At 36.4% G+C, this 26,171-nt stretch overlaps 1 protein-coding gene across 2 annotated transcripts in view; it reads left to right on the top strand.

Annotated features, from left to right (window-relative positions):
• The first annotated feature begins 4,067 nt into the window (after positions 1–4,067).
• The window catches only part of Pkhd1l1 (PKHD1 like 1), a 175,994-nt gene continuing 153,890 nt past the window's right edge, over positions 4,068–26,171 (top strand). The window contains exons 1-9 of one of the 2 annotated variants that reach the window (XM_087557314.1): positions 4,068–4,235; positions 5,979–6,068; positions 13,436–13,580; positions 14,500–14,608; positions 16,584–16,641; positions 17,902–17,995; positions 20,821–20,874; positions 21,377–21,450; positions 22,649–22,691. In XM_087557314.1, coding sequence (XP_087413440.1) covers positions 4,163–4,235; positions 5,979–6,068; positions 13,436–13,580; positions 14,500–14,608; positions 16,584–16,641; positions 17,902–17,995; positions 20,821–20,874; positions 21,377–21,450; positions 22,649–22,691 — 740 coding nt within the window. In that variant the 5' untranslated portion in view covers positions 4,068–4,162. 2 annotated transcript variants of the gene reach the window in all.

Here is a 26,171-nt window from a genome sequence, read left to right on the forward strand (position 1 = left end):
AGTTCCCAGAAGAACATCACCTGACACAACTGAGTCTCCAAAGAAACCAGAAATTTCCACTTCATTATTCTAAGCTTTTTGAGCAGCCAACAGTCTGCACTTAAAACCATCCAGAGCAAAAAGAAACATCTCTGAGTAAGTTTGAGATCAGTATTTGTCTCTGAATATAAATAAGCACAAACATATAATCTGCTCTGTGCCGGGTCAATTTAGCCAAACAATTGGAGTTAGTTTCCCTGTAGGGCCTTTGACCACACTGACATGAGCTTTTGGCTGGATTTAGAGTGTCAGATTTATATTCCCTTCCATGGAGCAGGCCTTAAGTCTAATTCAAGAGGAGTACATTATCCCATAAGAGTTTTGCTACTATTGAACCAGCAGGCACACCTTGCCTGGCTGGTTGGAAGTGTAATTTGTACAGGTCACATTATAAATTATGAGACCATTAAAGCCATATTTCCGTAGAAAATTATGTAACTTACATGTGGTTCCCTGTTTCTTCTTCTAGTTCTCTCAAAGTTTCAACTTTGATGGTGAGGTCTTTGGTCAGTTTACATTTATTTTGATAAACAATGTGAGAAAGGGCTCTATTTTCCATCTTTTATACAGTTTTTCCAGTACGACTTGCTGAAGTCCAGTACGACTGACTTTTCTCAGGTGTGCATTTTTTGTCTCTTTGTCAAAGATTAAGTGGTTCTAATTACAAGGGTTAATGTCCAGGATTTCCATTCTTTATTATTGATCAATGACTGTGTTTGTTCCAGTACCATGCTATTTATTTCTCTTGAACTCTTCATTTTCAGCAAATGTTATTCATTGATGTAGTTGGTCAAGCTGAAAACCTTTGAGTTATCTGTAATTTATTCCTCTTCCTTTCATCCTATCTCCCTTCTCATCCATTATTTGTCTTTATTTATTCAGCTTAATCACCTTATCTACCTTCACCATCAAGTAGTCAATCTCTCTTCTGCACCATGAAAACAGAATCATGTCATTTGTAGACAAGGTCACTTTGACTTCTCCCCATCCTATTTGTTTTCTTTTAGTTTTGTGTTCTTGTCTTATGCTCTAGCTAAGTGTTCAAGCACTAAATTAAAAAAGGAGTAGAGAAAATCAAGATACTTGTATTATTCTTTATTTTTTTTTGTGGAAATATTTTGACTTTTTCCACTTAGCATGATTTTGGATACAGGCCTGTAGCATTTATTTTGTTGAAATATCCTGTCAGAAACCTATTCTCTCTGGGGCTTTTATCATGAAGGTGTGATGGATTTTGTTGAAGGACCTTTCTGGATCTACTGAGATGATCATGTAATACATATTACATAATATACATTATCATGAAATGTATATTTAAAAAGAAATACCTGATTTCATGATTAGGCTCTCCTTTCATGTTTTCCTACTAAGCTTCTGTCCCTTGATGACTCTGATCTAAATTACAAAGACTTGAAGATTTTAAGGATGAAATTTTAAGTATTTGAAGAATGTGGTTTCACTCATAGATCACATAGCCAATTTTCTGAACCCAAGAAGGCATGAATTTTCATCAAGTTATAACTATTTATTGCCACATTGACCCTTTGAATTATTTTAGTAATTCAGGATTAAAACTCCCATGAGTGTGATCTTATCCCAGGGAGTTTATTCATCATATAAATAAGTGCCCTTTAAAGAGGAGAAATTGGTTAAAGATGCTCATTAATTCAACAAAAACTTATTAAAAATTTATATCTGCCAAGTATAGTGCTTGGCTCTTTAAGAAAGCAAGCATTGTAAGAAAACTGGCTAATTGGCTTTTAAAAATTAACTTTCTTAAAGCCAATTAGGCAAATGATCTAAATGATCCATTTGTGGAGTAACCAATTTGTCAATTTAGCTAAAACGAAAGATTTGCCTGCTTTTAACAAGCCTTTTATTTGGGATGCCAATTATTATATAAAAATATATTAAATATAAAATGAAGTAGTGTTGAATGTCACATATTCATAGGTACCATGTGCACATGCAGCAGAATATATACAAACATACATGTATATACATACATAATTGTAAAACAAATGTAATCTGGTTAAACAGACTAGTGTTGACGGAGGTGAGGCTCAGTGGGAAGAGCAACTCTAATGGACCAGGTAATGCTCTTGGTTAAGTAGAAACATCAAATAGGATACAAGAGAATCAGAAAGATGGCTGAGAGAGTAAAGACACTTGTCACCAAGTCTAATGTTCTGAGTTTGATCCCCGAGTCTCTCTTGCCAGATAGAAAGACAGAAGTGACCACTGCAAGTTATCCTCTGACTGCCAAATACTCATTTTGGCACAGGCACCCTCCCCTCAATCCTTCAAGCAATTGGGACAGATATTGGAACAAAGATTGCCTTTTGGAGCAAATAAATAGCATGTGCAGTGCCCTGAGTAAAGAGTGTATTAAAGTGTGAAAACAAACAAACTTGGGATTTTGCCATGGTTTTACAAAAAGATAAAGGTCTAACTGGGCATGGCAGCACAGGCTGAGAGTTTGAGGCTAGTTTGGGCTGTATAGTAAGACCCCAAGACCCCATCTCAAACATACACATTATACATGTTTCTCTCTCTCTCTCTCTCTCTCTCTCTCTCTCTCTCTCTCTTCCCCTCTCTCTCTCTCTCTCTCTCTCTCACACACACACACACACACATTGTTTTTATTATTTACATTATGAATACTGGGTTTATTTATAGGAAAAGTGGGCAAGGGGAGAGGGGACTCATTGGAATGAGGTAAAGGGATGGAGAGGGGACTCATTGGAATGAGGTAAAGAGATGTTGGTGAAATGATGGTAGAAAGGAAGAGTGTTGAGAGTGCACAAAAGGAGGGTGACATGTCATGGAAGAAAAGTATTTCTTCCTGTAAGAGAGAAAGGTGAAAGGATGAAAAAAGAATTCTAAAGTTCTAGGAAGTTTTTAAAGAATTAAAGAAAACTGAAAGGCATATGATATATGGATGCATACATTCTGAAATTATTTAAAGTTCTAGATTTTATTTAATCATCATTCACACTTTATTTCACACATTTTCTTCGGTCAAACATGTGAAATTAATTGCACCATGATGTTGGGGCCCTAAATGCGCAGCATGCAATTCTAAAGCATGAGCACCCCCTCCCCAAACCCCCAGAATGATATCTAGCCAAATGTTTCCTCCATGTCTTTTAATACTTGGTCCTTATTCAGCTCCCTTAAGCATCCTGTAAGAACAAAGTATTTTGAAAACTAGAGTGTGTAAAGCAGAGGTGGACAGTCAAAAGATCAAGAGGTTCAAATATTAGGGCCGGTGAAGACATCACCTTGGCGACATCCTCCTTCAGGAGGGATGAGAGTCACGCAGTCCAGAAGTGGAAACTGATCTGTATCTTATTCTTCTGCTGCCTGGCACCCTTATGCACATTACGGCAGTACCCTGCTCCCCCAGCAAGCTCTCTCCAGAGATCTACCACTCAAGGCTCCAAAAAGAGTAAGAATACTGGCTCCAGCCACACGGCTAAGCGCTCATTCCGTTAGGTGTATCTCCCTAAGCCAACTGCTTAATGTCTCTCTGTCTCAGTCTACTGGGACAGCTGGGCTAGTGCTAACAAGGAAGGTATCAGTTGCTGTCAGTTATGTCTGCTCTGTCATAGGGACACGGTGTTTGGGAAGCTTCCAGCTATCAGATAAAGTTTTATTTTATCATTATCAAGTGAAGGGATAGCACGATCCTGTGCGAAGGAAAGTGAATTGCAGTTTGTGTATAAGGTGGTCTTATAACTAATCTAAGACAATTAATGAGCATATACCTCTAGAATTTAAAAGAAGGAAAGTAAAGGTGGGGAAAAGAGGGGGGAAGAAAGGAGGGAGGGAGGAAGTGAGGGAGGGAAGGAGAGAGAGAGAAAGAGAGAGAGAGAGAGAGAGAGAGAGAGAGAGAGAGAGCGAGCTTATTTGCAAGTACTCCTGTGTATGTCTGTGCCTGTGAAATCCCAGAGGCACAGCAGGCCAACTGGGGGCGGGGCCGGTCTCTGGCAGGCAGGTTCACCCAGGCTTCTGGGGCGAGTCCCACACGCAGGAGCAGTTCCCAGAGCCAAGCAACTTTCAGCACAGGCAGCTTCTGCAATCAAGGGACTGGTGCAGACTCTGCAGCACCAGCTCTGCGATGGGACACCTGTGGCTCTCAGGGACCTGGTTTCTCTTTGGGTTCCTTTGGTGTGCAGCAGATTCTCACACAGGTAACGCAGTGGGGGAAGGTCGGGAGTCCATCCACAGACCCCTGCTCTACCGGGTCACAGGGAGGCACAACCACCAACCATTTGCCCTGAGCAACCTGGGGTCCTGAAAGGCCTGACAATGGCCTTCTTCTGATGCATACAGACACCTTACAGAGAGACTGAAACAGAGGTTAGAACCCAGAGAAAGATACCAGTAGGGGTAGGGCTAGCTGGAGAAACCTCTCTTAGAAACATTGATCAGTACTGGAGTAGAACTGAGGAAGTTCCTCACCTCCCTCCAGAGTGACATAATTGAAAACAAAACAAAACTGCAAAAGCAGCTGGGTGAAGGGCAGTAGGCACCACCTGAATTCTCCCTCTCCTTGTTCTCCTTGGGTCTCTTTCTCTACAGAAGGGAAAGCAGATCTCAGAAGGCCAGGAATGGGTGGTTGTGTTGTGGCGGGTGTCAGTCACTTCTAGGGTAAGCTGCCCAGTATCTTCAAAGCAAACCCCAGGAGAGGGCTGGGGAGAAAGTGATAAGAAATTGGAGTTGTGTGCTGAGATAAGGAGAGGATGAACTTGAGATAGGAGAGGCAGCAATGTCTGGAGATAGGATCCAGCTCCCTGCAGTTAGATCCTCTCTTGACTCTCTGGGGCAGGGACTGGAGGTAGGAACATATTACAACGTAGGGCAAACTCAAGATCTATACCCACCTGAAGCTCAGAGACGTTGGGTCCGGGCGCAGGAGCCTCCATTCTGCTGACGAGTTTAGGCTGCCATAAGTCAAGGCACACGTTTTCAGGCAGCAATGAACTACTCCATCATAAGTTCCTTCATCTTTTTTGCAAAGAACCATTTCAAAGACTAATCTTTGGGGCTGTTCTGTTCTTAGTGCCTTTGTGTTCTGTACATACTCTAATAAATTGTTTGTGCTTCTAGTTAACTTGCCACTATGTCCTCTAGGCAGCAAATAAGATACCTTTAGCTACTGCGCACTGTATTTCCTGGCAGTGTTAAACAATTGTGTATAGTTCTCCAAAGAAGCTGTTGGCTTTGTCTCCGCTGGTCCAGCAGCTTCTATTAGAACCTCCCTTCTATTTCTGGATGGTAGATCTAGGCTAATTAGTTAATATTTGCCCTTCAAGATGCAGTAGAGGAATTCCATTCTAGAAACTGGAGTGGTCTCAGAAATATGAGTGAAGTGTTTCTTTCCATGCCACCCAGGACCCTGTGGTCTTTCTGTCATTTTGATCTAAACTAGACTTTAGGGAGGCTAATATGAATGTGCCCTTCTCTGTCTGCAGGAAACTTGAAGAGTGGCTAAGTGGTCTTTTCACTATGTACTCTGCATCATTAGGACACTGGAAAACTGTCAGCAACTATTCTTAAAATGCAGCATTTACCTTTGTCCCTCCTAGCACTGCACTTATATAATAGTGCTAAAAAAATAATGTTTCTCCACACAGGTGTTGCCTATGCTGTTAAGGTGCTGAGTGCAGTTATGGACCGTAGCTAGAGGAGCAGGACAGAAAGCTAAGGTTTTGCTAGTGTGGTATAATATGGTAGATACGAATGTTGAAGATGGTTATGTTATCCCTTATTCTTTGTAAACCCAAGAAAGTTCTTCATGAAAAGCCGGTGAGCGTTGACTAAGTTATTTTAAGTAACAGTTCATTCACATCTTACAACCTGAATGGGAAATGTGATACTTGGAATGAAGATCTTGATTATGTCCCCAACTATCATCCTTGTGTGTTTTTCAGGTACCTCTGAGACAGTCCCCAAAGTGACAGAAGTTATACCTAAATATGGCAGCATAAACGGAGCAACAAGACTGACCATCAAGGGAGAAGGTATGCTTGCCCTGTGTGCATCCACATGCAAAGCATCAAGATCGAGACGACGCTTTCTTCTTTTAACTTTGTGGTACTGGGTTCCACATTTTTATCCCACATAACTTAGGGCTTCACACATGCTAGGTGGGTGCTCTTCTCCTCTTAGAGTTTTACGGTTACCATAACTGCCCACACAAAACACATATCACTGGAATAATCTTTGCACTTGGCCACAGTGACTGAATTCTTCCTCCTGGATAGTAATTAATATTCATTTATTTTAATTGAATTTAATTAGTAAATTCAATTAATACAAATAATTAAAATTAATGGCTATTAATTAAAATGAAAGCCAAACAAGCCCACATTCATGTCAACTTGATCATTTGACTCTAATGCTAATGGCTCATTTGATACTGAGAGATCTGGATTTAGTGGCTAAAGTGAGGAAAAAGGAGTTTCTTGTACTCAAGTCTTCAGTTATTTTCCTTACCCCTGGTGATTTTATGTTTAGTTCATAGTTGAAATGTAACATGCTAGGGGGTGGAGAGGCTGGATCTTGGTGGGGAAATAGATGTTAATGAAAGATGTAAGGTAATAGAAAGCAAAATGTGGGCTCCTTCCTGCTGTCACCTAAGCGCTATCACATGCTGTATCAAGACATGAGTTATGTATGATGCTCCTTCCTTGCTGGTCTCAGAATGAAAGCATAGAAGGTAGATAGATTTAAAGTGCACCTCCTCCCAGCGGAGATAAATGCATGGTGCTATGAGCAACCAGGCCTCTGTAATACAAATGGCAACCGTACTCAGACACTAAGAATTTTTGGAGAACATGAAAGAAACACTTTTTTAAAAAAAATATTTAATCTTTTTTTTTTACAGTCCAGACTTTATCCCCCTCCCAGGCCACCCTCTGACTGTTCTACAACCCACATCTCGCCCCCCACCCCCTATCCCCATCTCCAAGAGGATGTTCCTACCCTCTCACCCCACCAGACCTCCCCACACTCTGGGTTAGGTGCAGCTTCTCTGACTCAGTCTGGAAGTCCTCTGCTGTAGGAAGCTTAACAAAAACTATTATGTCTTTAAAATAAGAAATAGGCCTTTGGAGTCAGAAGTTGGCATAGGGAAATAGTTCTTCTGTCATATGTATTAAAATGTATTTGATTTCTATAAAATTCAATACCTCAATGTCATGCTTAAAACAGACTATGTTCCTACATGGTGAGAAATACACATAGTTTCCTTCTTGGTGTTTAGTTAGGAGTGGGAAATTATGTATTCGTTAAAAAAATTTTTAAGACATCTTAATCTTATCTATTTTAAATTGTAAAATGCCAGTAAGCATTTGGATATACTTGGAAGCTATGAGGTTTTCATCAGAAATTTAAATGCCAGAAGAGGAAAGTTCAGGTTCAAAAAGAAATCAAGACGTCCAAACATTTCCTGCTTCCTTCAAATGTGAACTTCTGGCATAGGAACCATGACCACAGTTTAGTTACACATGGCTGCTTAGACGTTTTCAGAGGGCACCATAGAGGGCACCATTCCTTAGTTGTAATAGCTTGAGGCAATTAGGCTTTCAGACTTCTCTGTGATGAAACAAAGTTTCAAAGTAAATTTTGCCTTTTCATTTTGACCTCTACTTCCTGATTACTTTTGCCCAAGTGTATAGCTGAACTAGACCCCATTTGGAGACACGTGCACCCTCCCCTTATGTCTTTCCCTTTCTGCTTTAATCACACTCTGTAGCCAACTCATGCTGTGCTGGTATGTGTCTTTCTTTTCAAGCTGAGAATACATGTTTTTACTACTTTATAAAAGCAGCATTCAGCATGGTGGATGTCAGGAGCTGGGAGCAGGTGGAAGGGTGGGGATTGGCTGAATTAAACAAAGCTTTAATTATGAGACATGGATATGATCTAGAGCATGGCCAAGTACGTTGTACAGCATAGTATCTTACTGGTAATGACTTGACTTGCATACTGAAATTGTGCTAAGACACTAAGAATTTTATGATTTTTATAAAAATGAATGAAAGGACCTAGAAAGAAACACTTAGAGATGATGAATACATTTGTAGAAGTGGATATATTTTAATTCTCTAAGCTGATAAAATTGTATATAGTACATTAAGTATGTATAACTTTTATAGGTTAGCCATACTTCAGTACTATAGTTTTAAACAAAAAAGTCAATTTAATATAGGGTTTTGGGTGTCTATGATGTACATGGCATTTGTACGAGGCAGTGACTTGCAAACCAAAGCTCATGAACTAATATTTTATTTTATAAAACTTATTATGCAAAAGCAAGATATTTGAGAAGTATTAATTTGAAAGTTGAGTTCTCTGTGAATCTGGCCGCAAGCAAATTGATTACTGACCCTTCACAGTATCTAAATGACTCTTGGCTCTTAAAAGGCAAAGGTTTTTTTATGGATTATTTGGTTCAAAAGGCTATGCTTAGGGTTGGAGGTTTGCGTTGCTCAATGGTGGCTTGATTGACCAGTAGACCTGAGATCATGGGTTGTACCCCAATCACTGAAGGGAAAAAATACAACTGGGTTGCTTTTGAGGGGGCATAAATATATGCAATTACAATTATGGTGTCTAAATGATGATATCATAGAAGTATCTGCCCTTATACAGTGACTGACTTGATAACAGGGATGCTCATTTGGGTAGTCTTGGTGTATCCACAACTGTATTGATTGTTTTGTTTCAAGTTATATTTATACCATTTGATTCTCTTCCCAGCTTACTTGTTATGTCTCTTTTAAAAAGAGGCGAGGCTTTGGTTACCTTTTCTGTTTATCTTATCTCTAGGATAATAGCTGGCACATATAAACCATGTGTTGAAGTGTTTGGTCACATTACGCTTTATATTTTGGAAAAGATGTGGGTTTTGGTTGTGTCCCACTGACTTTTAATGTGACTTTACATTGGAGCTGGTTAATTCTGCAACCAGTTGCTTTCTCATAAATATTTCTCCCAGTTGAATTTTCGGTACTCACGACTTTGGAACAGAGTAACATAACGAAGGTACCTGGTATCTATGAGCTTGATTTTGTTGTTGTTGTTGTTCTTTGGAGTTTAAATTTCCATGCGGAAGGACTGCTGAAAACAAAAAACTGGGAAGTTTGTTTGTAATATGCTTCAGGATGTGACATATATGTTTATGTTAGATGTATACTACATCAATGATAGGTCAAGACAGGTCTGTACTTGGGCATTCTGAAGACAAGTGCAGTATATAGTAATAATAATAATGATGATGATGATGATGATAATGAATGATGGTATTGTAGCTATAATATTAAACATGAATTTGTCCAAGGAAAACCATAGAAAGATATGAGGAAAACCATATTGGTTTCATTCTTCCTACCATTCCTTTGTATCTTTACTCCTGTGGCTTTATGACATTTAAGGACATCTTGCTTTCATGCCAGCTTTGTAAACCTGAGAAACCAAAACAGCCTACACTGTGCATGACAACGGCCAGGTTAATCAACAGTGCCGTTTTCCGTGATAGCACTGTGGGCGTTACCTCTGGATTGCTGCTATCAGAAGAGCCAGCCCTGTGTGCCTGGCAATTCTTGTCTCCAGCTTTTTGTCAAAAGAAAAAAAAAAACACATCAATATGTAAGGAATTTCCATCCCAAGCCTCATCCTTTCTGTTTCCAGGGCACACCCAACCCTTCCTGTAATTGTGTGCTTTGGAAAACTTCCAAAGGTGTCAGCTTTTTACCCAATGACTAATTTAAAGTAGACTTAGAATCAGTTTTACTAAAAAAAACTGTTTTGAATGTTTTTTTTTTATTCCTTGGGACTAAGTTAACTGAAGACCTGTTCTACACTTTTTCAGCATTTATTTTTATTTATTTATTCTCCTCTTGTGTTTGCCCTGCCTGCTTACATTTCGGTGTATCACATACGTGGCTAGTACCCATGGAAGCCAGAGAGGGTGTCAGATCTCAAGGAATTGGAGTTACAGGTGGTCGTGAGCTGCCATGTGGATGCTGGGAACCAAAGCCAGGTCCTTCAGAAGAGCAGCTAGTGTTCTTAGCTAGCAAACCATCTCTCCAGCCTCATTATCCATGGTTCTAAGGCAAAATGTACAATTAAAATGTTTAAAAGTCTTGCTGATAGGGCTGAAGAGATGGTTAAGAGCACTGACTGCTCTTCCTCAGGCCCTGAGTTCAAATCCCAGCAACCACATGGTGGCTCACAACCGTCTGTAATGGGATCTGATGCCCTCTTAAAAAAGGATTGGGGATTTAGCTCAGTGGTAGAGTGCTTGCCTAGCAAGCACAAGGCCCTGGGTTCGGTCCCCAGCTCCGAAAAAAAAAATAGTCTTGCAGATTTTCTTCATATTATCCCTGTGGTTTTTCTTGGACATCTTTACATATGCATGTATGATATTATAGCTATTTCTAAGGTAAAACCAGTATCATCATTCGTTAGTGTTATTATTGGGTATCGCACTTGTCTTCAGAATGTCAAAATTCAGACCCACGCTAACCTATCATTGACACAACATGTACCCAATATAAAAATAAATGCCTGTGTTGCATCCTGAATCATATCACAAGTAAAACTTTCCATTCTTTGGTTCCAGCAGCCTTCCTGCACAGTACAAACTCAATGTGAACTCCAAAGATAAGCAAACGTTGGCGAAAGCAAACGAGTGGGTTTGAAAGTGTTCCACTTGCACTTTTCATGGATTTTTTCTCACAATTCTATTTTTTTAGCAACTATCTTTATAGTTTTAAAACTTCAAATCAAGTGATAGTATCTTTTGCATGCAGGATCTATAGTTGCAGTTTTGTTTATCTATGCTGAATAAGTGGTCTGATTAAGGTTTCAGTGTTGAGGAATAAGGTCTCTATCCTTTGCTAAGTTTCTTCTTTTTTTCATTACACATGCAAGAAAGGACAGGAGAGGGATTGAAAGATAGGGATGGTAGAAGTTAAATTTGGAAACAAGTAAGAGTGTTTGCTGGATCCTGTGTTGTTTTTAAAAGGGATGTTAGCCCTGCACCTAAACATTGGTGCTTTTATGACTGGGTGCAAGTAATGAATAAACTTCTGGATGAGATCTATGGAGCTGACACCAAGGTAAGAACTATACACACTACTTAGCATCTCAGACAGTCCAACAGCAGGGATGATGGGAATTTTTCAAATGAGGAGAATAAGGGAGTTTATAGGTTGAACTTAAAGTCAACCTGGCAGGAAAAGCTGGCCCTAGGACTCCAGCCAGGAACTTACAGTCTGAAGCCTGGACCCTTTCTATGAAAAGGCACCATCACAGAAGGCTTTACCTGAGCTGGAGGCCAGGAATTTTGGTGTATGAAAGGAACCCATCACAACGAAGTCTTCCTATGTTAAACTAGGAAGCGTTGCAGACATGTGATGTAGTGGACCTTTGCAAAACAATGAAAACGGGCAGTAATTTAACACTGAGTCACACCATCTCTTCCTGAATATATTTCTGTTTTCCTAATGTTAATTAGTATAATAAACAGAATATTTGTGTCATGGCACCATTTATATTATTATAAATATTGTAAAACACAGGAATTAAAGTTTATTAACCCTTCAAGGTTTATCATGTTTTGTTCATGTTCATTGATAATTGATATTAAGTTATTGTTCTAGGGATATAGTCTGAAATGAATTATGTTATGAAATTTAAGCAACTTATAAACATACATGAATGACACAGCAGGAAATGTTTCAGTATAAAATAAAAGCTTTGGTGATTTCATAATCAGCATAAGACAAAACTTTGCCATACCAATAAATGTATATATTTTTAAAATTCAAAATTTAAGTAATCTGGACAAAATTGTAAGAAATTAAATTTGTAAGAAAATTAGGCCTTAAGTAATTCCATAAATGTATATGATCTACATTTACACTAGAATAACAGTAAGTGCCCCTTTAACATTATTTGAAGAACATTTAAAGATGTATTTTAATTAATCAACTATTATCCAACCAGTCTTGTTTGTTGATTTCATTTCTTCAGTTTTTTATGGTCTTAATATTATTTAACATCATGAACTATTTTATGCATTGTCTCCCACAAAGTACATGGGCTTTAAACTGAACTAAGTGGAAATTATCAGTACTATTTATTAGATTTATTTTATCAAGCATTTTGAGTACATGATTAGGGAGTATTCATTCTGCTTATCATAAAGAAGTAATGATGTTTTGCTTAGTGAGAATGGGGAGGAGTGTATCTGGAATTCATGGTATTTGGGGGCTACACTCTTGGCTTCCATGTCTAAGGATAACTGGAAAAGGGTAATTGCAGCTACATGACTCATCAAAAGGAAGGCAGTTAGGTCTTCTGACCCCTGAGAGATGAAGGTTGCTGTTACCTCATTAGCTTCAGCACTGCGTAATGAGAGACAGCTATAAAGGTTGACAAGGAAGAGACATGATCAATATTAATTACAGACTTGACACTAGCAAGCAGCCATGGGCCTGTACTTTACCTTTCTAACTTTCATGTAATGGATGCTCAGTAGCTTTTAGCTGGCCGTCTTTTTCGATACTTAGATAAGAACTGTGTTTAAAATGTGGAGCTTAAAGCAAGGCGTGGTGCCTCACACTTGTAAATTCCACCAATAATTTAACTTGAGCACAAGAAGCTAGAGTTCAAGGCCAGCCTGGGATGTATGACACCCTTCATTTAAAAAGAAAAGAAAAGAGAAAGAAAGGAAGAAAGAAAGAAAGAGAGAGAGAGAGAGAGAGAGAGAGAGAGAGAGAGAGAAAGAAAGAAAGAAAGAAAGAAAGAAAGAAAGAGAGAAAGAGAAAGAGAAAAAGAAAGAGAAAGAAAGAAAAGAAAATGCAGGGCATAGCAGGTTTTTGTAGTATAAGAAAGAGTCTTTACTTGGTCTTTTTTTTCTTAAAGTTACCTTTACATATTCTTGTTCTTGCTTTTGTTTCTAATGCTAACTTCAGCAAATAGATTCCTGTGTACTCTGGCTCAGTCTGTGTGTCTGAATTCATTGTTGCATCAAAGGGCTACACTGATAGAAGTAAATATTGGAGTTTATATAGTATGCCACAGGAAGCTTCAATATACAGGATTGTGGACTATGTATATGAAAGAAAGTGTGATCTCTTCCCTCCCCAACCCTTCACCACCTTATGTGTATTTTAACAGAAAAATTTCATGAATAGGTTAATTTAAGGTCAATATTTATTTTCTCAAATAGTATGAACATAGGAATAAATATGAAATAAGTCGAACTTCTTTCAATATTATTCATTATTACATTATGAATGGTTTCATGCTGGGTTATAACTGTCAGAGCTCAAGAAGTAGAATGCCATTAATAATTGTTTTATTAATTTTGCAGGTTTTTCTCAAGCAAGTCAGTTCAACTATGGAGCTGACAATATTGAACTGGGAAACCATGTGCAATTAGTTTCTTCTTTCCAGTCAATTACTTGTGATGTGGAAAAAGATTCAACTCATTCAACTCAAATTACATGCTATACTAGGTCTGTTTAAATGTACCTTTAAGAACCTTAGTTTCAACATGTCAGAAGTCAGTTATGTATATTGGCATTTTAACAGTTTGATCATGGTGCTTATACAGGTAACAGCACTGGTTACCAGTTGTTATATTTGATTTCATGATGTTGACATTAGTTTATTCCTTTGTTATGATTGATTTTAATGCTGTTAATACACGAGGACTCCAAAAATACATAGTCTGCATCTATTCTACTCTTAGCATCACTATTATTTTTATCATTATTGGACTCCTCTAAATGATGAATGGCTACTATTAACCAATAATGATGTGCCTCAAAATATTCAAATCATGCTTTCCTGTTCAGTTTGATTAACCTAATTCCAACCTTCATACTCTTACTACAATTAAAAATGATCATTTTGTATGGTGACATTTCAAATTCTTTGCTATCAGTTCAAATTGATTTCTGTTATTAATTTTTGGGGGGAGGAGTAAACCATTTTAAAAATGCAACCTTTAATACTAACTTAAACACATGCTCCCAAGGGCTTTATCTGCATTAGACTCACTGCCTGTCTGAGGGCTGTACAATCTCTACTTAAGGGGAAGACTTGATTAACAGTTTTTAAAAAGCATAGTACAGCATAACTGAGTATACCCCAGTGGGCACACTCTGCATGATTATTATTGCTTGTTGAAGTATCATTTATTTTGCATTTTAATAAAAACTCATATGCATGCCCACCATGAGCGTTTGTTATATGATATTGTAATTTATAATGAAGTCCTTCTTACAATGTAAAAGTGGGAGTTTCAATAGATCAATTAGGATTTGAGACTTTATTTCAATAACAACAGACTGCAGCAGTGGTTCTCATAGTTGCTATATGCTGAATACAAGTTACTGTGTGTCTCTCACGTGTTCTCCAATTATTTTCCAGAGCAATGCCAGAAGATGTCTACTCTGTCAGAGTCAGTGTGGATGGAGTGCCGGTTGCAGAAAATAATACTTGCAAAGGGGTCGTCAGCAGCTGGGCGTGCAGTTTCAGTGTATGTGGGATGTTTTCATTGCCAATAAATGAGTTTATGTCTTTCTCACAAAACTGGACTTTCAGTTTTAGTTTTACATTGTTATCCATTTCCACATTCAAATATGTGTTAGCAAGAATTTCTCATTTTAATGTCTTCCACAGTAGCACAACTTCTTTTACTTCTGTTTTGTTTTCCCCTCCATTACAGTACCTTTTCTTTTTAAGATTTATTTCTACATTTTATAAATGTGAGTACACCATTGCTGTTTTCTGACACACAAGAAGAGGGCATCACATCTGATTACAGATGTTTGTGAGCCACCGTGTGGTTGCTGGGAATTGAACTCAGGACCTCTGGAAGAGCAGTCAGTGCTCTTAACCTCTGAGCCATCTTTGCTTGTTTTGTTTCACGTTGTTGCTTTTTAAAGATTCATTTATTTTATGTATCGACATATCAATAAATTAAATTCTCATGTCATCAACTGATTTGCCTGTTGGTCACTTATTTCTCTCCTTCCAAATTCTGCTCTCAGTTTGATGTTCTCTCCCCTTTCTTTCAAGGGAAAGAAATTTTAAATAGTAATGTTAAGCATTCTTCCTTGTATGTAATTGCTAAAGTAATGTGCCTCTCAAATTTGGGATTTTGTAAATAATGGTATGATGAAATATATTTCTTCAAATATTGTCTTATGTACTCTTTAAAGAGGCACTTAGGTTTTCAGTTGTGTTGGACTGAATATCAGCATACCGTAGTGCTACTTAGGATGACCGATTTTGTCCATTAGCTCTCATCTTTACCTAATCAATATTAATTTTGTTTTTCAGATACCAGTATTTGTCTTTTTTATTAGCTATTTCCTATTTTACTTTTTTCAAAATAAATGTCGTGTTTATTTGAATAATTATTCCTAATAATCAATGTATTATTTACTGTATGTCTAACAGTGTTCTCAATATTTCGTGATTATTAACTTTTAACTAATAACAATCTTGTAACTGGATGCTCACATCATTATTACTAAAATTGATGCACAGAATTTTATTACTTCCATGAAATTACATTGATAGTTGTTGAGTTTACATATTAATTTAGACCACTGACTCTACACCCTTCTTCAGTACATATGTATGAATGTCTGAAAAGTAGGTATTCTACATAGATGCAGTACCAAATCACCATAACAGTGACGTGTTATTCAAGTCTCCTGTCCCATAGCTCTGTAGATGGGAAGTCTGATGTGCATCTAAGTTGTTAAGACGCCTATGAGGGGTGGTATTCTTTCAGGAGACTATGAGGGGAGAATAAGTTTCCTTCACTTTTCTTGCTGTCCACATTCCTTGGCTCCTGGTCACCTTCCATTGTTTCAAAACTGTCAGCAGCAATCAATTCCTCCCTGTGATACATTACTCTGGTTTTGTTTCCAATGCCATTTCAAAGGTGGCTCCTTAGCAATCTGTAGACACCTGCGACTGTCCTTATGCATTCACGTTGGAAAGTGGGCACTTCGGTGGGCTGACGTCTTAGGTATTGGAGTTTCTGCCACACTGGTGACCTCCCTGGAGATATTAAGAATCGCTCCTTATTGCTCCAGAAGATTATCATTTTCATGGTGACAAAGCCTCTCTGAGACTTTCCTTCTTTTTAATCTTATGTTTTGAAGTATACTTTGTTACTCATTTTTCTTCAGAAGGTTAATCAAAAGCAGGTGGTAAAATGTATTTTATCCTGAAAATCTTTGCTTGAGGACTCTTGTGATTTAGCTTACAAAGTAACAATATCTTGAAATGCAAGACAGTTTCTAGAGAATAAAGACAAGGCTTTGAAAAATAAAAAAGATGATGTCCTGAACTGCATTTCTTAAATGAGAAACTATTTTGAGTCAGATTCTGAGGAATGTTGAAATTTGTGTAACACAATAAGCAGACTTTGTTATGAAATTGGAGTCAAAGTAGGAGAAGGAATACTAATTGACATGATTATTAATATTTTACAGACGAAACGTTTTAGAACTCCCACAATAAGGAGCATCACACCTTTATCTGGGACTCCAGGTCTGTTCTACAGCAGTTGAGATGCTTAGGTTTTGTACCAATTCATGCATTGTTTTCGCATGTAAAAGTGTATTTAACTTACAAATGTTATTTTTCTAATTACAAATTAATGACTAATTTTTAATTTGAAATTAAAAATTAATTTCTTAATCAATAATAATGTGTTTTTCCTTACCAGAGATTTAGCTAGTATCTAGTGTTCATGATAACATGGCCTTATCGATTTATAATCTTGGGGAACAATGAGAGAATGTCCTTTTCTTCAGCCCAAATTAATGGCAGTTTTAATTATTGTCCAGAATTTTGTGTCAGGCAGGTTGCATATACTCGTAACTCCTGAACTCAAGAAGTAGAAGCAGGAGTTATCTGATATACACTGACAGGTTTTTTTTTTTTTTAATTCTGACAGCTTTTTTTTTAAAGACAAAAAATGAATGGTTTTAAATCTTTCTTCTTTCTTTCTTCAAATTTATCTAAGGTTTAATTTTCATGGTCTTCCCTTAAATATTGTTTATTTATTTGGCTTTTAAAAAATATTGAAGCAATATCTTCCTATGTACTCCTGGCTGGGCTTAAACTAACTTTGTAGAACAAAGAGGCCTGAAATTACCACAGTCCTCCTGTTTCTGCCTTGCTAGTGTTGGAAGCCCAGGTGTGAGGCACCATGCCAGCTTTTGGGTCTGATTTAAAGGTAGTCATGTTTTTCCCACTAGGAATTCTTTGTTTCAACGATACAAATGTTCATATTTGTCCTATATGTGGAAAATATGTTTTGAATGTGTAATTTACTTTGAACTTTAATTGATAATTATTCTGTAAAATGATTTTCCATTTTCTTTTTCCAATCTTTAGATTTTAATATCATTTTTCTTCCTGTTTATGCTGGGGTGTAGCATGCTGATTATATAAATATGGCATCAAATTTTCATCTAGTTTTCAGGATTTTATATTATTTTTAAGTTATTTTTTAACCTTTGGGATAAAGTTGGATTTTTAAAAGTAAGTTAACCATTGACACAAGTGATATTTATTAAGAAATATTAATTGTATAGCACTTTATTCTATGACTATTTAGTGATGGCCACTTATGCTATATTGTATTTTTAGATAATTCAAACCAATGCTAAAAATAGAGTTAAACCTCAGATATAGGCATCTGGATTCTGGGTTATTGGGAAAATGTATAGTGCTTTGAATGAAACGTACAGAAGATACTCCCAACTAGAACCAATTTGAAGATTTGTTTTGTTTTGCTTTTAGGTACATTAATAACAATTCAAGGCAGGCTCTTCACTGATGTCTATGGAAGTAATACAGCACTGAGCTCAAATGGAAGGAATGTTAGGATTTTAAGGTGATTTTTTCTCATGGAGTTATTATAATATTCTTATATCTAAAGATCAAATATGATATTCTAAAGGTAATAAGGTCCTAGTAGTATAAAAGCCCACTGCAATTGGATAGAACTGATCAGAGTCATAGGACGAAAACCATACATAGTTGATTCTTTCTTTTCTGGTCTGATAGCACTTTTGTCTTTGAAGGCAAAGACAGTAATAACTGGGTTGGAACATCATTAATGGAGAACCTTATTACTTACCAGGCATTATACACATGTAGACCTACCCAAGCCTTATGAAGCATAGCTCAATCAAGGTCAAGAGTAGAACTCAAAGCTTCTACACGTATCTACGTGTTTCTACTGCACTTTGATACAGGAGAGACTATTGAAAGTAAGCATGGTTAACTCATGAGCATCCAGGGCTTTTAGTCTTGGTTACTGTTTAACCAGCTGGGGCCAGATGATGAATTTGGGGACTGGCTAGTCCCAAAACAACCATTACATTTTGGGCTGAAGACCTTTGCTGTCACTGGAGTGTTCTTCTGTGGCATATGTCAGGCTCTCTCAGCCCTTTCACAAAAGATCGAAAAATGTCAATCTCCTACCTGAGGAAGTGTGGACTCCATACTCTGGCTTTCAGAGTGCTTCCTACCTGCTGAATACTTGTATTATAAGAAGAATGGGAAAACTCAATTTACAATTTATATAGCAGTTAAAAGATTTATTAAATACTAAAATGACTATAGATCACACCTTTGTATATATGGTTTTCTAAAGAAGCAGTGAAATTTTTTCTAAAGGAAATTAAAATGATTTATCTGATATACTCTGAGCTAGAACTCACAATTAAATCATGGTAATATATTTTACAACCATTTATCATGTATATGTGTATGTAGGAAAATCATTACAAGAGAAACAATTTATGTGCATGATTTAGTGTAAGTAAAGAATGTCTGCTGATGTATAATTGATTTTTATGAATGGGTTATATTACAACTGTTACATAGAATTTTCTTGTCTATCTTCTACTATAATGAGTCCAGGAATAGAAACTATAAACTTCAAAATGAGATTCTGGGTCAGCAAAATGGCTCAGCATGTAAAAGTGTTTGCAAACAAGTCCATCTGTCTGAGACTGATCCTCAGAGCCCATGTTGGAAGGGGAGAACCAACTCTTAACAGTTGTACTCTTATCTCCACATGCAAGCATGCAAATCCTATCATGTGTGAAGGTTCATATATACACAACACACACACACACATACAAAGCAATAATAAATAAAATTAAATTGAAAAAAAGAGATTTTTCTCCTTACCATTGGAATATATATATCTGTGCCTTACCAGGAAATCAATGAAACCTATTTTTTTGAAAACAAAAAAATCATTTGGAAGGGACCTCAGAGGTCAACCTAACCTAACTCTTGTGGTCTGGAAATCTTGAGATAGTATGGGTAAGTGCCAGAACCTTCCACCTACTGATATGATTTGCTCTGAAACACTTAGTGATCTTGTTTATGACACGGGGGCTCCCAAGACACTTTAGTGCACTTGAGGTGCAAAGGACTTGGGCAGTAAGAACAAAGCCAGGAGACCTACTCATCAGGCCTTGTCTGATAAGACAAAATCCCTAGACTTTTCTAGGTACAAATCGTAACAGACATGAGTTGAGGAACTGGTACCTGGTTCCAAGTTTTTGACCTCAAAATTTCAACAAGAAAAATGCCAAGACATATAAATGTTTAAGGTCAAATGGGGTACTAGTTTTAAACACACATACTTTTCTACCAGGGGAGTTAGAACATGTGGGTAAGAACACAGAATCCTTGGGTTTGGAATGTTACTGTACCCCTCCCTCACTGGCTAGGCATGGACAAGCTGTGTCAGTTACTTCTCTGCCTCAGTTTATTCGTCTGAAAATGGGAAAAAAATGGAAGGGTAATAATTATTAAATGATCGACTTTATCTAAAAATAGCTAATATTAATTGCTAAATTTATAATTTAGTTGGGATGAGACAGAAGATTAAAAGGACAGTTCACTTGACAGGGCTCTACAATGGGAATAATGACTTGGTTGCCTTTTTATTTTATTTACAAACCTAATACAATGGTTAAATGAAATATATTTATGCACTTATACATATATATAACAATAACAAAGTGGGCATGAATTTGAAAGAGAGCAGGGAGGAACATTAAAGGGAATTGGGGCAGGAAAGTTGGATAATTATATTAATTTAAGAAAATGAAAAACAGATGATGTATAAAGGTACATTTAAAATTTTATATATTCCTCTAGTAGAAATCATTATTTTTTTATAATTCAAATCTTCATGGAGCTTGGAACTCAGTTCACAGAAGCAGGGTGATGTGTTCTGATGCTGAAAATAATAAATTATGTTATTACAAAGTAGTCGACAACTGTGAGCTTCCAGTACCATTTGGCAATAATATCAGGAGCTCTGATGTTTAATTCCTGCATATTAAATTTATAAAAAATCTATTTTATTTGGCTTGATTAAACTTTTAGTGAGAAGTTCCTAGTTTTTTATGCTTAGTTTATATCAAAATATGTTATGATCTTCATATTGAGTAATGTTTCCAGAAAATCATAAGTCCTCCAAGCATAACTACGTTCTACTTTCACAGATGTATCTATCCCAGAGCTAAGAGCAGGGCCTGACACATGTGATAATGAACTGATGTTTAAGGAGGGAATGAAGCCTAGTAAGAGGCTGAGGAAAAAGTAAGATAGCCATTGAGTTTGGTAAAAAGAGAAGAATTTTGAATAACATTAAATGTGAATTAATCTTTTCTAATAATATTTATACAGAACTTATATTGGAGGAATGCCCTGTGAACTCCTCATACCACATTCTGATGATTTGTAAGTAATTACAATGATTCTTAAATAAAAATTTATATGAATAAAATAATTTTAAATAGGAATAATTATCATTAATGCACATCTATATTTATTATAATTATGTTGTATATAGCAAACTAGTATTTATTTGTGTAACTGCTTTCTTCCTTGTACATGTCTATGTCTTTAATGTAGTAGTATACTATTTAGGTTCTTATGTACGGAGATGTACTCAGAAATAAATCCATCAAACCATTGCTTCACTTGACAGCATCTTAAATTCCTTAAAGGTAACATTAATAAAGATACCAAAATTAATCACAAGCTATTTCACTTCAAGGTTTTTGATTGAAGTATTTTCAATAAAGCCTGAGAAATGATTCATTTTGATGAAATTTTAGTTGTAAAAATAGCTGCTCTCTGGGCACCTGTTGTAAAGTAATGAGTTATTTTTTTTTTTTAGGGAATAACAGTATCTAAGTAGTAAATATGAACTTTGATGCCAGCGTATTTACTTTGCTAGGTATGGTCTGAAGCTCGATCACCCCAGTAGAGATACAGGGTCTGTGACATGTAAGACCACTGGGACTTACATTGGTAAGTGCTGACCATTCTCCTGCCAAGCCTGGTTCTTCCTTGTGTTATTTTCTCCCCGACATTACCGGGATTATTTCCCCTCAAATCTGTTACTTTGTTTTTTAAGGTTTGAATATAGTGTAGCGCTTGCTTTTCCTCCTCCTCCTCCTCCTCCTCCTCCTCCTCCTCCTCCTCCTCCTCCTCCTCCTCCTCCTCCTCCTCCTCCTCCTCCTCCTCCTCCTCCTTCTCCTCCTCCTTCTCCTCCTCCTCCTTCTCCTCCTCCTTCTTCTCCTCCTCCTCCTCCTCTTCCCTCCTCCTCCTCTTCTTCCTCCTCCTCCTCCTCTTCTTCCTCCTCCTCCTCTTCCTCTTCTTCCTCCTCCTCCTCTTCCTCCTCCTCTTCTTCCTCTTCCTCCTTCTTTTTACTGCTTTCCTCCATCAGAGGATCCATGACTAATCCTGCTGTTGTATTTATTCTTGAGTTTAGCACCTTTTTCTTCTCACTCTGTATACTCCAAATACATAGATCTTTTAATTCCTTAAGGTTTTATTAGCAGGTATTAGTTTGTACATAACAGTTCATTGTGACATTTCAAACATGTATACATGTATTTTTTCAAATTCACCCCATTACCGTCTCCTTACTGCCTCAAACTCCCATTGCACAGTTTTTAATTCCAGAATTAGCTTCCTCCCAAACATTCTAAGCCTGAACACTTCAGATAAGATTGCTGGTCAGGAACTCCTTCTCCCGCCCCTGTTCTTCACTCTCAGACCTCCCCTTTCTTTTCTTTGATAGTCTTATCGCAAAGGTTACTCCTCTGTCATTGCTCTCCGGCTATACTCTCCCTTAGAAAATATGCTGGGTTAGGGGAAGGGCATGTGCTGCGTTTTCATGGTGCCTGCACCACCTTGCCAAAGTTCCAAACAATTCAATAGCTTTTGAATGAATGAAAACATTTCAGGGTAGCACACATATGCATCTTTTATCATTCATTATTTGCAATAGTATTTTGTCATACTTTCCAATTATAACTTCAAAATACCCACTTACATATTTTATGCTGTAATACATTAAAATAGCTCAATTTTATTTCTTGAAGGCTTTGTAGATCGAGTATACTTTTTTATATAAATTTCTGTAAATATTAATCAGCCTTTAATGTAGAATTATTGTTCTTTTCTGATTGAGAATTTAATCGTGTATTTTAATTAATTCCAGGTCATCACAATGTCAGCTTCATCTTAGATAGTGATTATGGAAGGTAGGCCATTTTGTAAATAATGATTTTCATAATTTATTCAAATGGATAAATAAAGTATGTATTTACTTTGTTCTATTAATGAAGAAAGAGATTAAAGGATTAATCTTTTTTCTCACCAAAATTTACATTTAAAGAGTCCATAACTCCTGTATACCCTTAACTTGTGTCTCTCAAAAATAAACAAAGTGAACAAACAGAAAAACATTCTATTGTGGATTTAGGAAAAATCATAAAAGGATGAAAAGGGACATTTTGTATGTGATATTGAAAAAACCGTTATTTTTATCTCTAGTTCCTCTTCTATTTTAATTGTAGTTCTTTGAGAACAAAAATAAGTTTTTAACTTAACGTAAGAATAAATAAAACCTCATGATTATGTGACCAGATACATACTTTCCTTTAATATATCCAGATTCAGGCTATTGAAAAGATGATAGAGTTTTCACGTCTGTATCTTAATACCACTACGAATAACATAGAGAAGCTAAGTCCTCTAATAAAAGCAGATTTTATTTCCAAATTTTCTAGACTCTTATCTCAGTACAAAGACTTTCATATATTCATACAAAAATAAGAATGTGCACATCTCATTGTGTTGTTATATATGATAATAAAATGGCACTTTATGTTATCTAGTTTGACCTTACAAAGAATTTATAAGGTAAGCTATCATCCACCTTGTTTCCCACTGGAAAAATGAAATGAATATTAAACAGTTCATCATAAATATTATGTGATTGAAACTATCTAACACTGTTTACTTCTATATCCTGACACATCATTCCGGCACTCTGTGATGACTGATGGAGGGTTCAGTACCACATCTCATCATCATCTAAAACTTTGATCTAAGGTTCTCACCAGGTCTCCTGTACTCTCAGAACAGTTGAAGATGTGTGTCATGGCAGCATTTTCTGACTGTCAGTAAAACTGCATGCCATACTGATTCTTGTGAGCAGGATCTTGGTGTAGCACATGTAAATGAATTGTTCTGCCCCAAATACCATAATATCTTTCATCAAGAAATGAGCTGGTTGATTGACATGCAAATGAGTAATATTATTTAGTATCTGATACTGAGAAAGCCATGGTGAATCAATAAGAGAAAGTCCCATTGGTTTCTTTCTGTAATTGAAGAAAGGCTCAGTGATTGAAAGTGTGAGCGGAATGGCTGTAATGCAATAAAAGTGGAGGCTGTTATTCCTGTCAGTGTCACAGGCTGAAGGAGGAATTCAGATTTTGTCCTTCCCTGCATGGGACTACGATTATAGTTAGGCCAAGGTCCAAAAACCACTGTATTTACAGATTTCTACTTATAAACATATAAAAGAAAAATTTTATGACAGAATGATGCCCAAGCTGGATGTGGTACTATGCATCAAGTATACTAGATCTATTATGATAGATCATGTGGTTAGAAGAGAAACATGAAAATTAGTATAATTCAAAACCAAATCAGGTAGATAATACATAAATATGTTATAATAAATCTTTGGTAATTATTCAAGGTGAATGAGTAAACAGCTATTTTGTGCAAGAACAGACCTTTGCAGAAATAATTTGTAAATTGGGCAGTAGAATTTTATCAAAAGGTTATAAAATGTGCTAAAACCAACAGTTACTGAATTTTAAATGATTTCTAGAACTATGTAGACTTCTTTTAGGCTCTCAGTCTCCTTCTTTCTAAAAGGAAATAAAATTAATTCTTGCTTCTGCATCTATATGAAAAGTATTAATTACCAAATCCATCATAAATCTCTCAGAAAAGCAATTATCCTAAAGTAAATGGTTTGAGTGATCAAGGCTGAATTTGATTGTGCAATGTACATAAATCAATCTGCCACAGTCACAGACTCAGAGTTCATTTAAAAATGCAGCAAAGACTGATCAGGAAAACTCATGCCTGCAATTTCAACACTCAACAAGCTAAGACACCAAGATTGCTGTAAGTTTGAGACCCATTTGGGCTACTTAATAAGACCCTGTTTCAAAAATAATTTTTAAAGTTTGCATGCTCACATATAAAATTGACAGGAATACTCCATTAAACTCTGAATTTTATGGTCTTGATTTATAATGTCACATTCATTCTTTTTAAAGTTGGTTACTAGCTGGCTGTGGTAGCACAAAGCTGCAATCTCAGGCCTTGAGAAGCTGAGACAAGAGATTGAACTTAAGTTTAAGGATACCCTTGGCTATATACATACAGACAATCAAAGCTAAAAAAAAAAGACCCTGTCTCAAAATAACTGGAGAAAGAAAGAAAGCCTGTGGCTGATCTTTTTGCCTTAATGCTTTGTAATTTTAAAAATGTATGTTCCTATATAAAATAGTCTTGGGAAGTTAAGGTAATTATTAAAACATGACATTTATCACATAAAAATTCTTGGTTTAACATCACATGATATCGTTAAAGAGTATTAAATCATCTCACAAATTATAAATTTCATATGTTACAAGTTTCAGGAGAACCAGTGCATGTCAAAAGAAAGAATTAAAAGACATGTCGGTATCCACTATGTGTGTCTTAGAATGACCAACCTTGGAGGCTCTGTTTCCTCAAGTTCAAACAACAGCTGTTCCAAACTGATAAGGCTTAGATGAAGCTGTCTTAATTGAGAAATGCCTGGTCATTATCAATAAATTAGTCAAGACCATCTCACTGTTATCCACAATAAATTATATTCAAATTTTATTTCAGGAGGCAATTTTCCTCCTCTCTTCAGAAACACCATTAATTTTTGAGATGCAATGGCTGGCCAGATACAATGTTATTGATGCTGTCATCGTTTCAGATCATGGGAATCAACCACAAGCTTATGAGAAAATAGACAAATTAAGATGGTCTTCTTAAATAACTTAACATAAAGTATTTTCTTGGACACATTCATGTTGAAAGTGCACATTATAAAGCCTAGATTAGATGTATAGCAGAGTTCACTCAGACACAAGACTTACATTATCCTAGAGACTATTCAGTCTATAGCAATTATGATCATTGTGTTGGACTCTTCTGTTATTTGAATTTCCTTAACATTTATAATCATGACTTTATTGAAATAATTATGGCAGCAGTATTAATTTTCATGATTCTTTCTTTACTTTTTAATGTTCTATGGAATTATAAATGTTTATCAAATACATGTGCATACATAGATACATATGCATATATATAAATATATGTGTATCAAAATATATATGTAACTAAATATGTGTAGCAAACAAATATATACACACATATATATGCATATTTATATCTATGCATGCATATGTATATATATATGCTCTGTGTGTGTGAAAGATGGTTTAAATCCAGTGAATGAAACCTTGCTCTCATCCATTTTAATTACAAAAACTGTGAATAGTCCCTAGTTGGATCTTGGGCTCTGGATTCAAGTGGCCCAGCCTGTGGCTCTGGTTCTGCCACTTAGTGACTTTGTATCCTTGACTAAATTAATTCTTTGATCTTCATTTCCCTCA

Source organism: Rattus norvegicus, chromosome 7, assembly GCF_021556685.1.
Source record: "Rattus norvegicus strain SHRSP/BbbUtx chromosome 7, alternate assembly SHRSP_T2T, whole genome shotgun sequence".
NCBI classification, from domain to species: domain Eukaryota; kingdom Metazoa; phylum Chordata; class Mammalia; order Rodentia; family Muridae; genus Rattus; species Rattus norvegicus.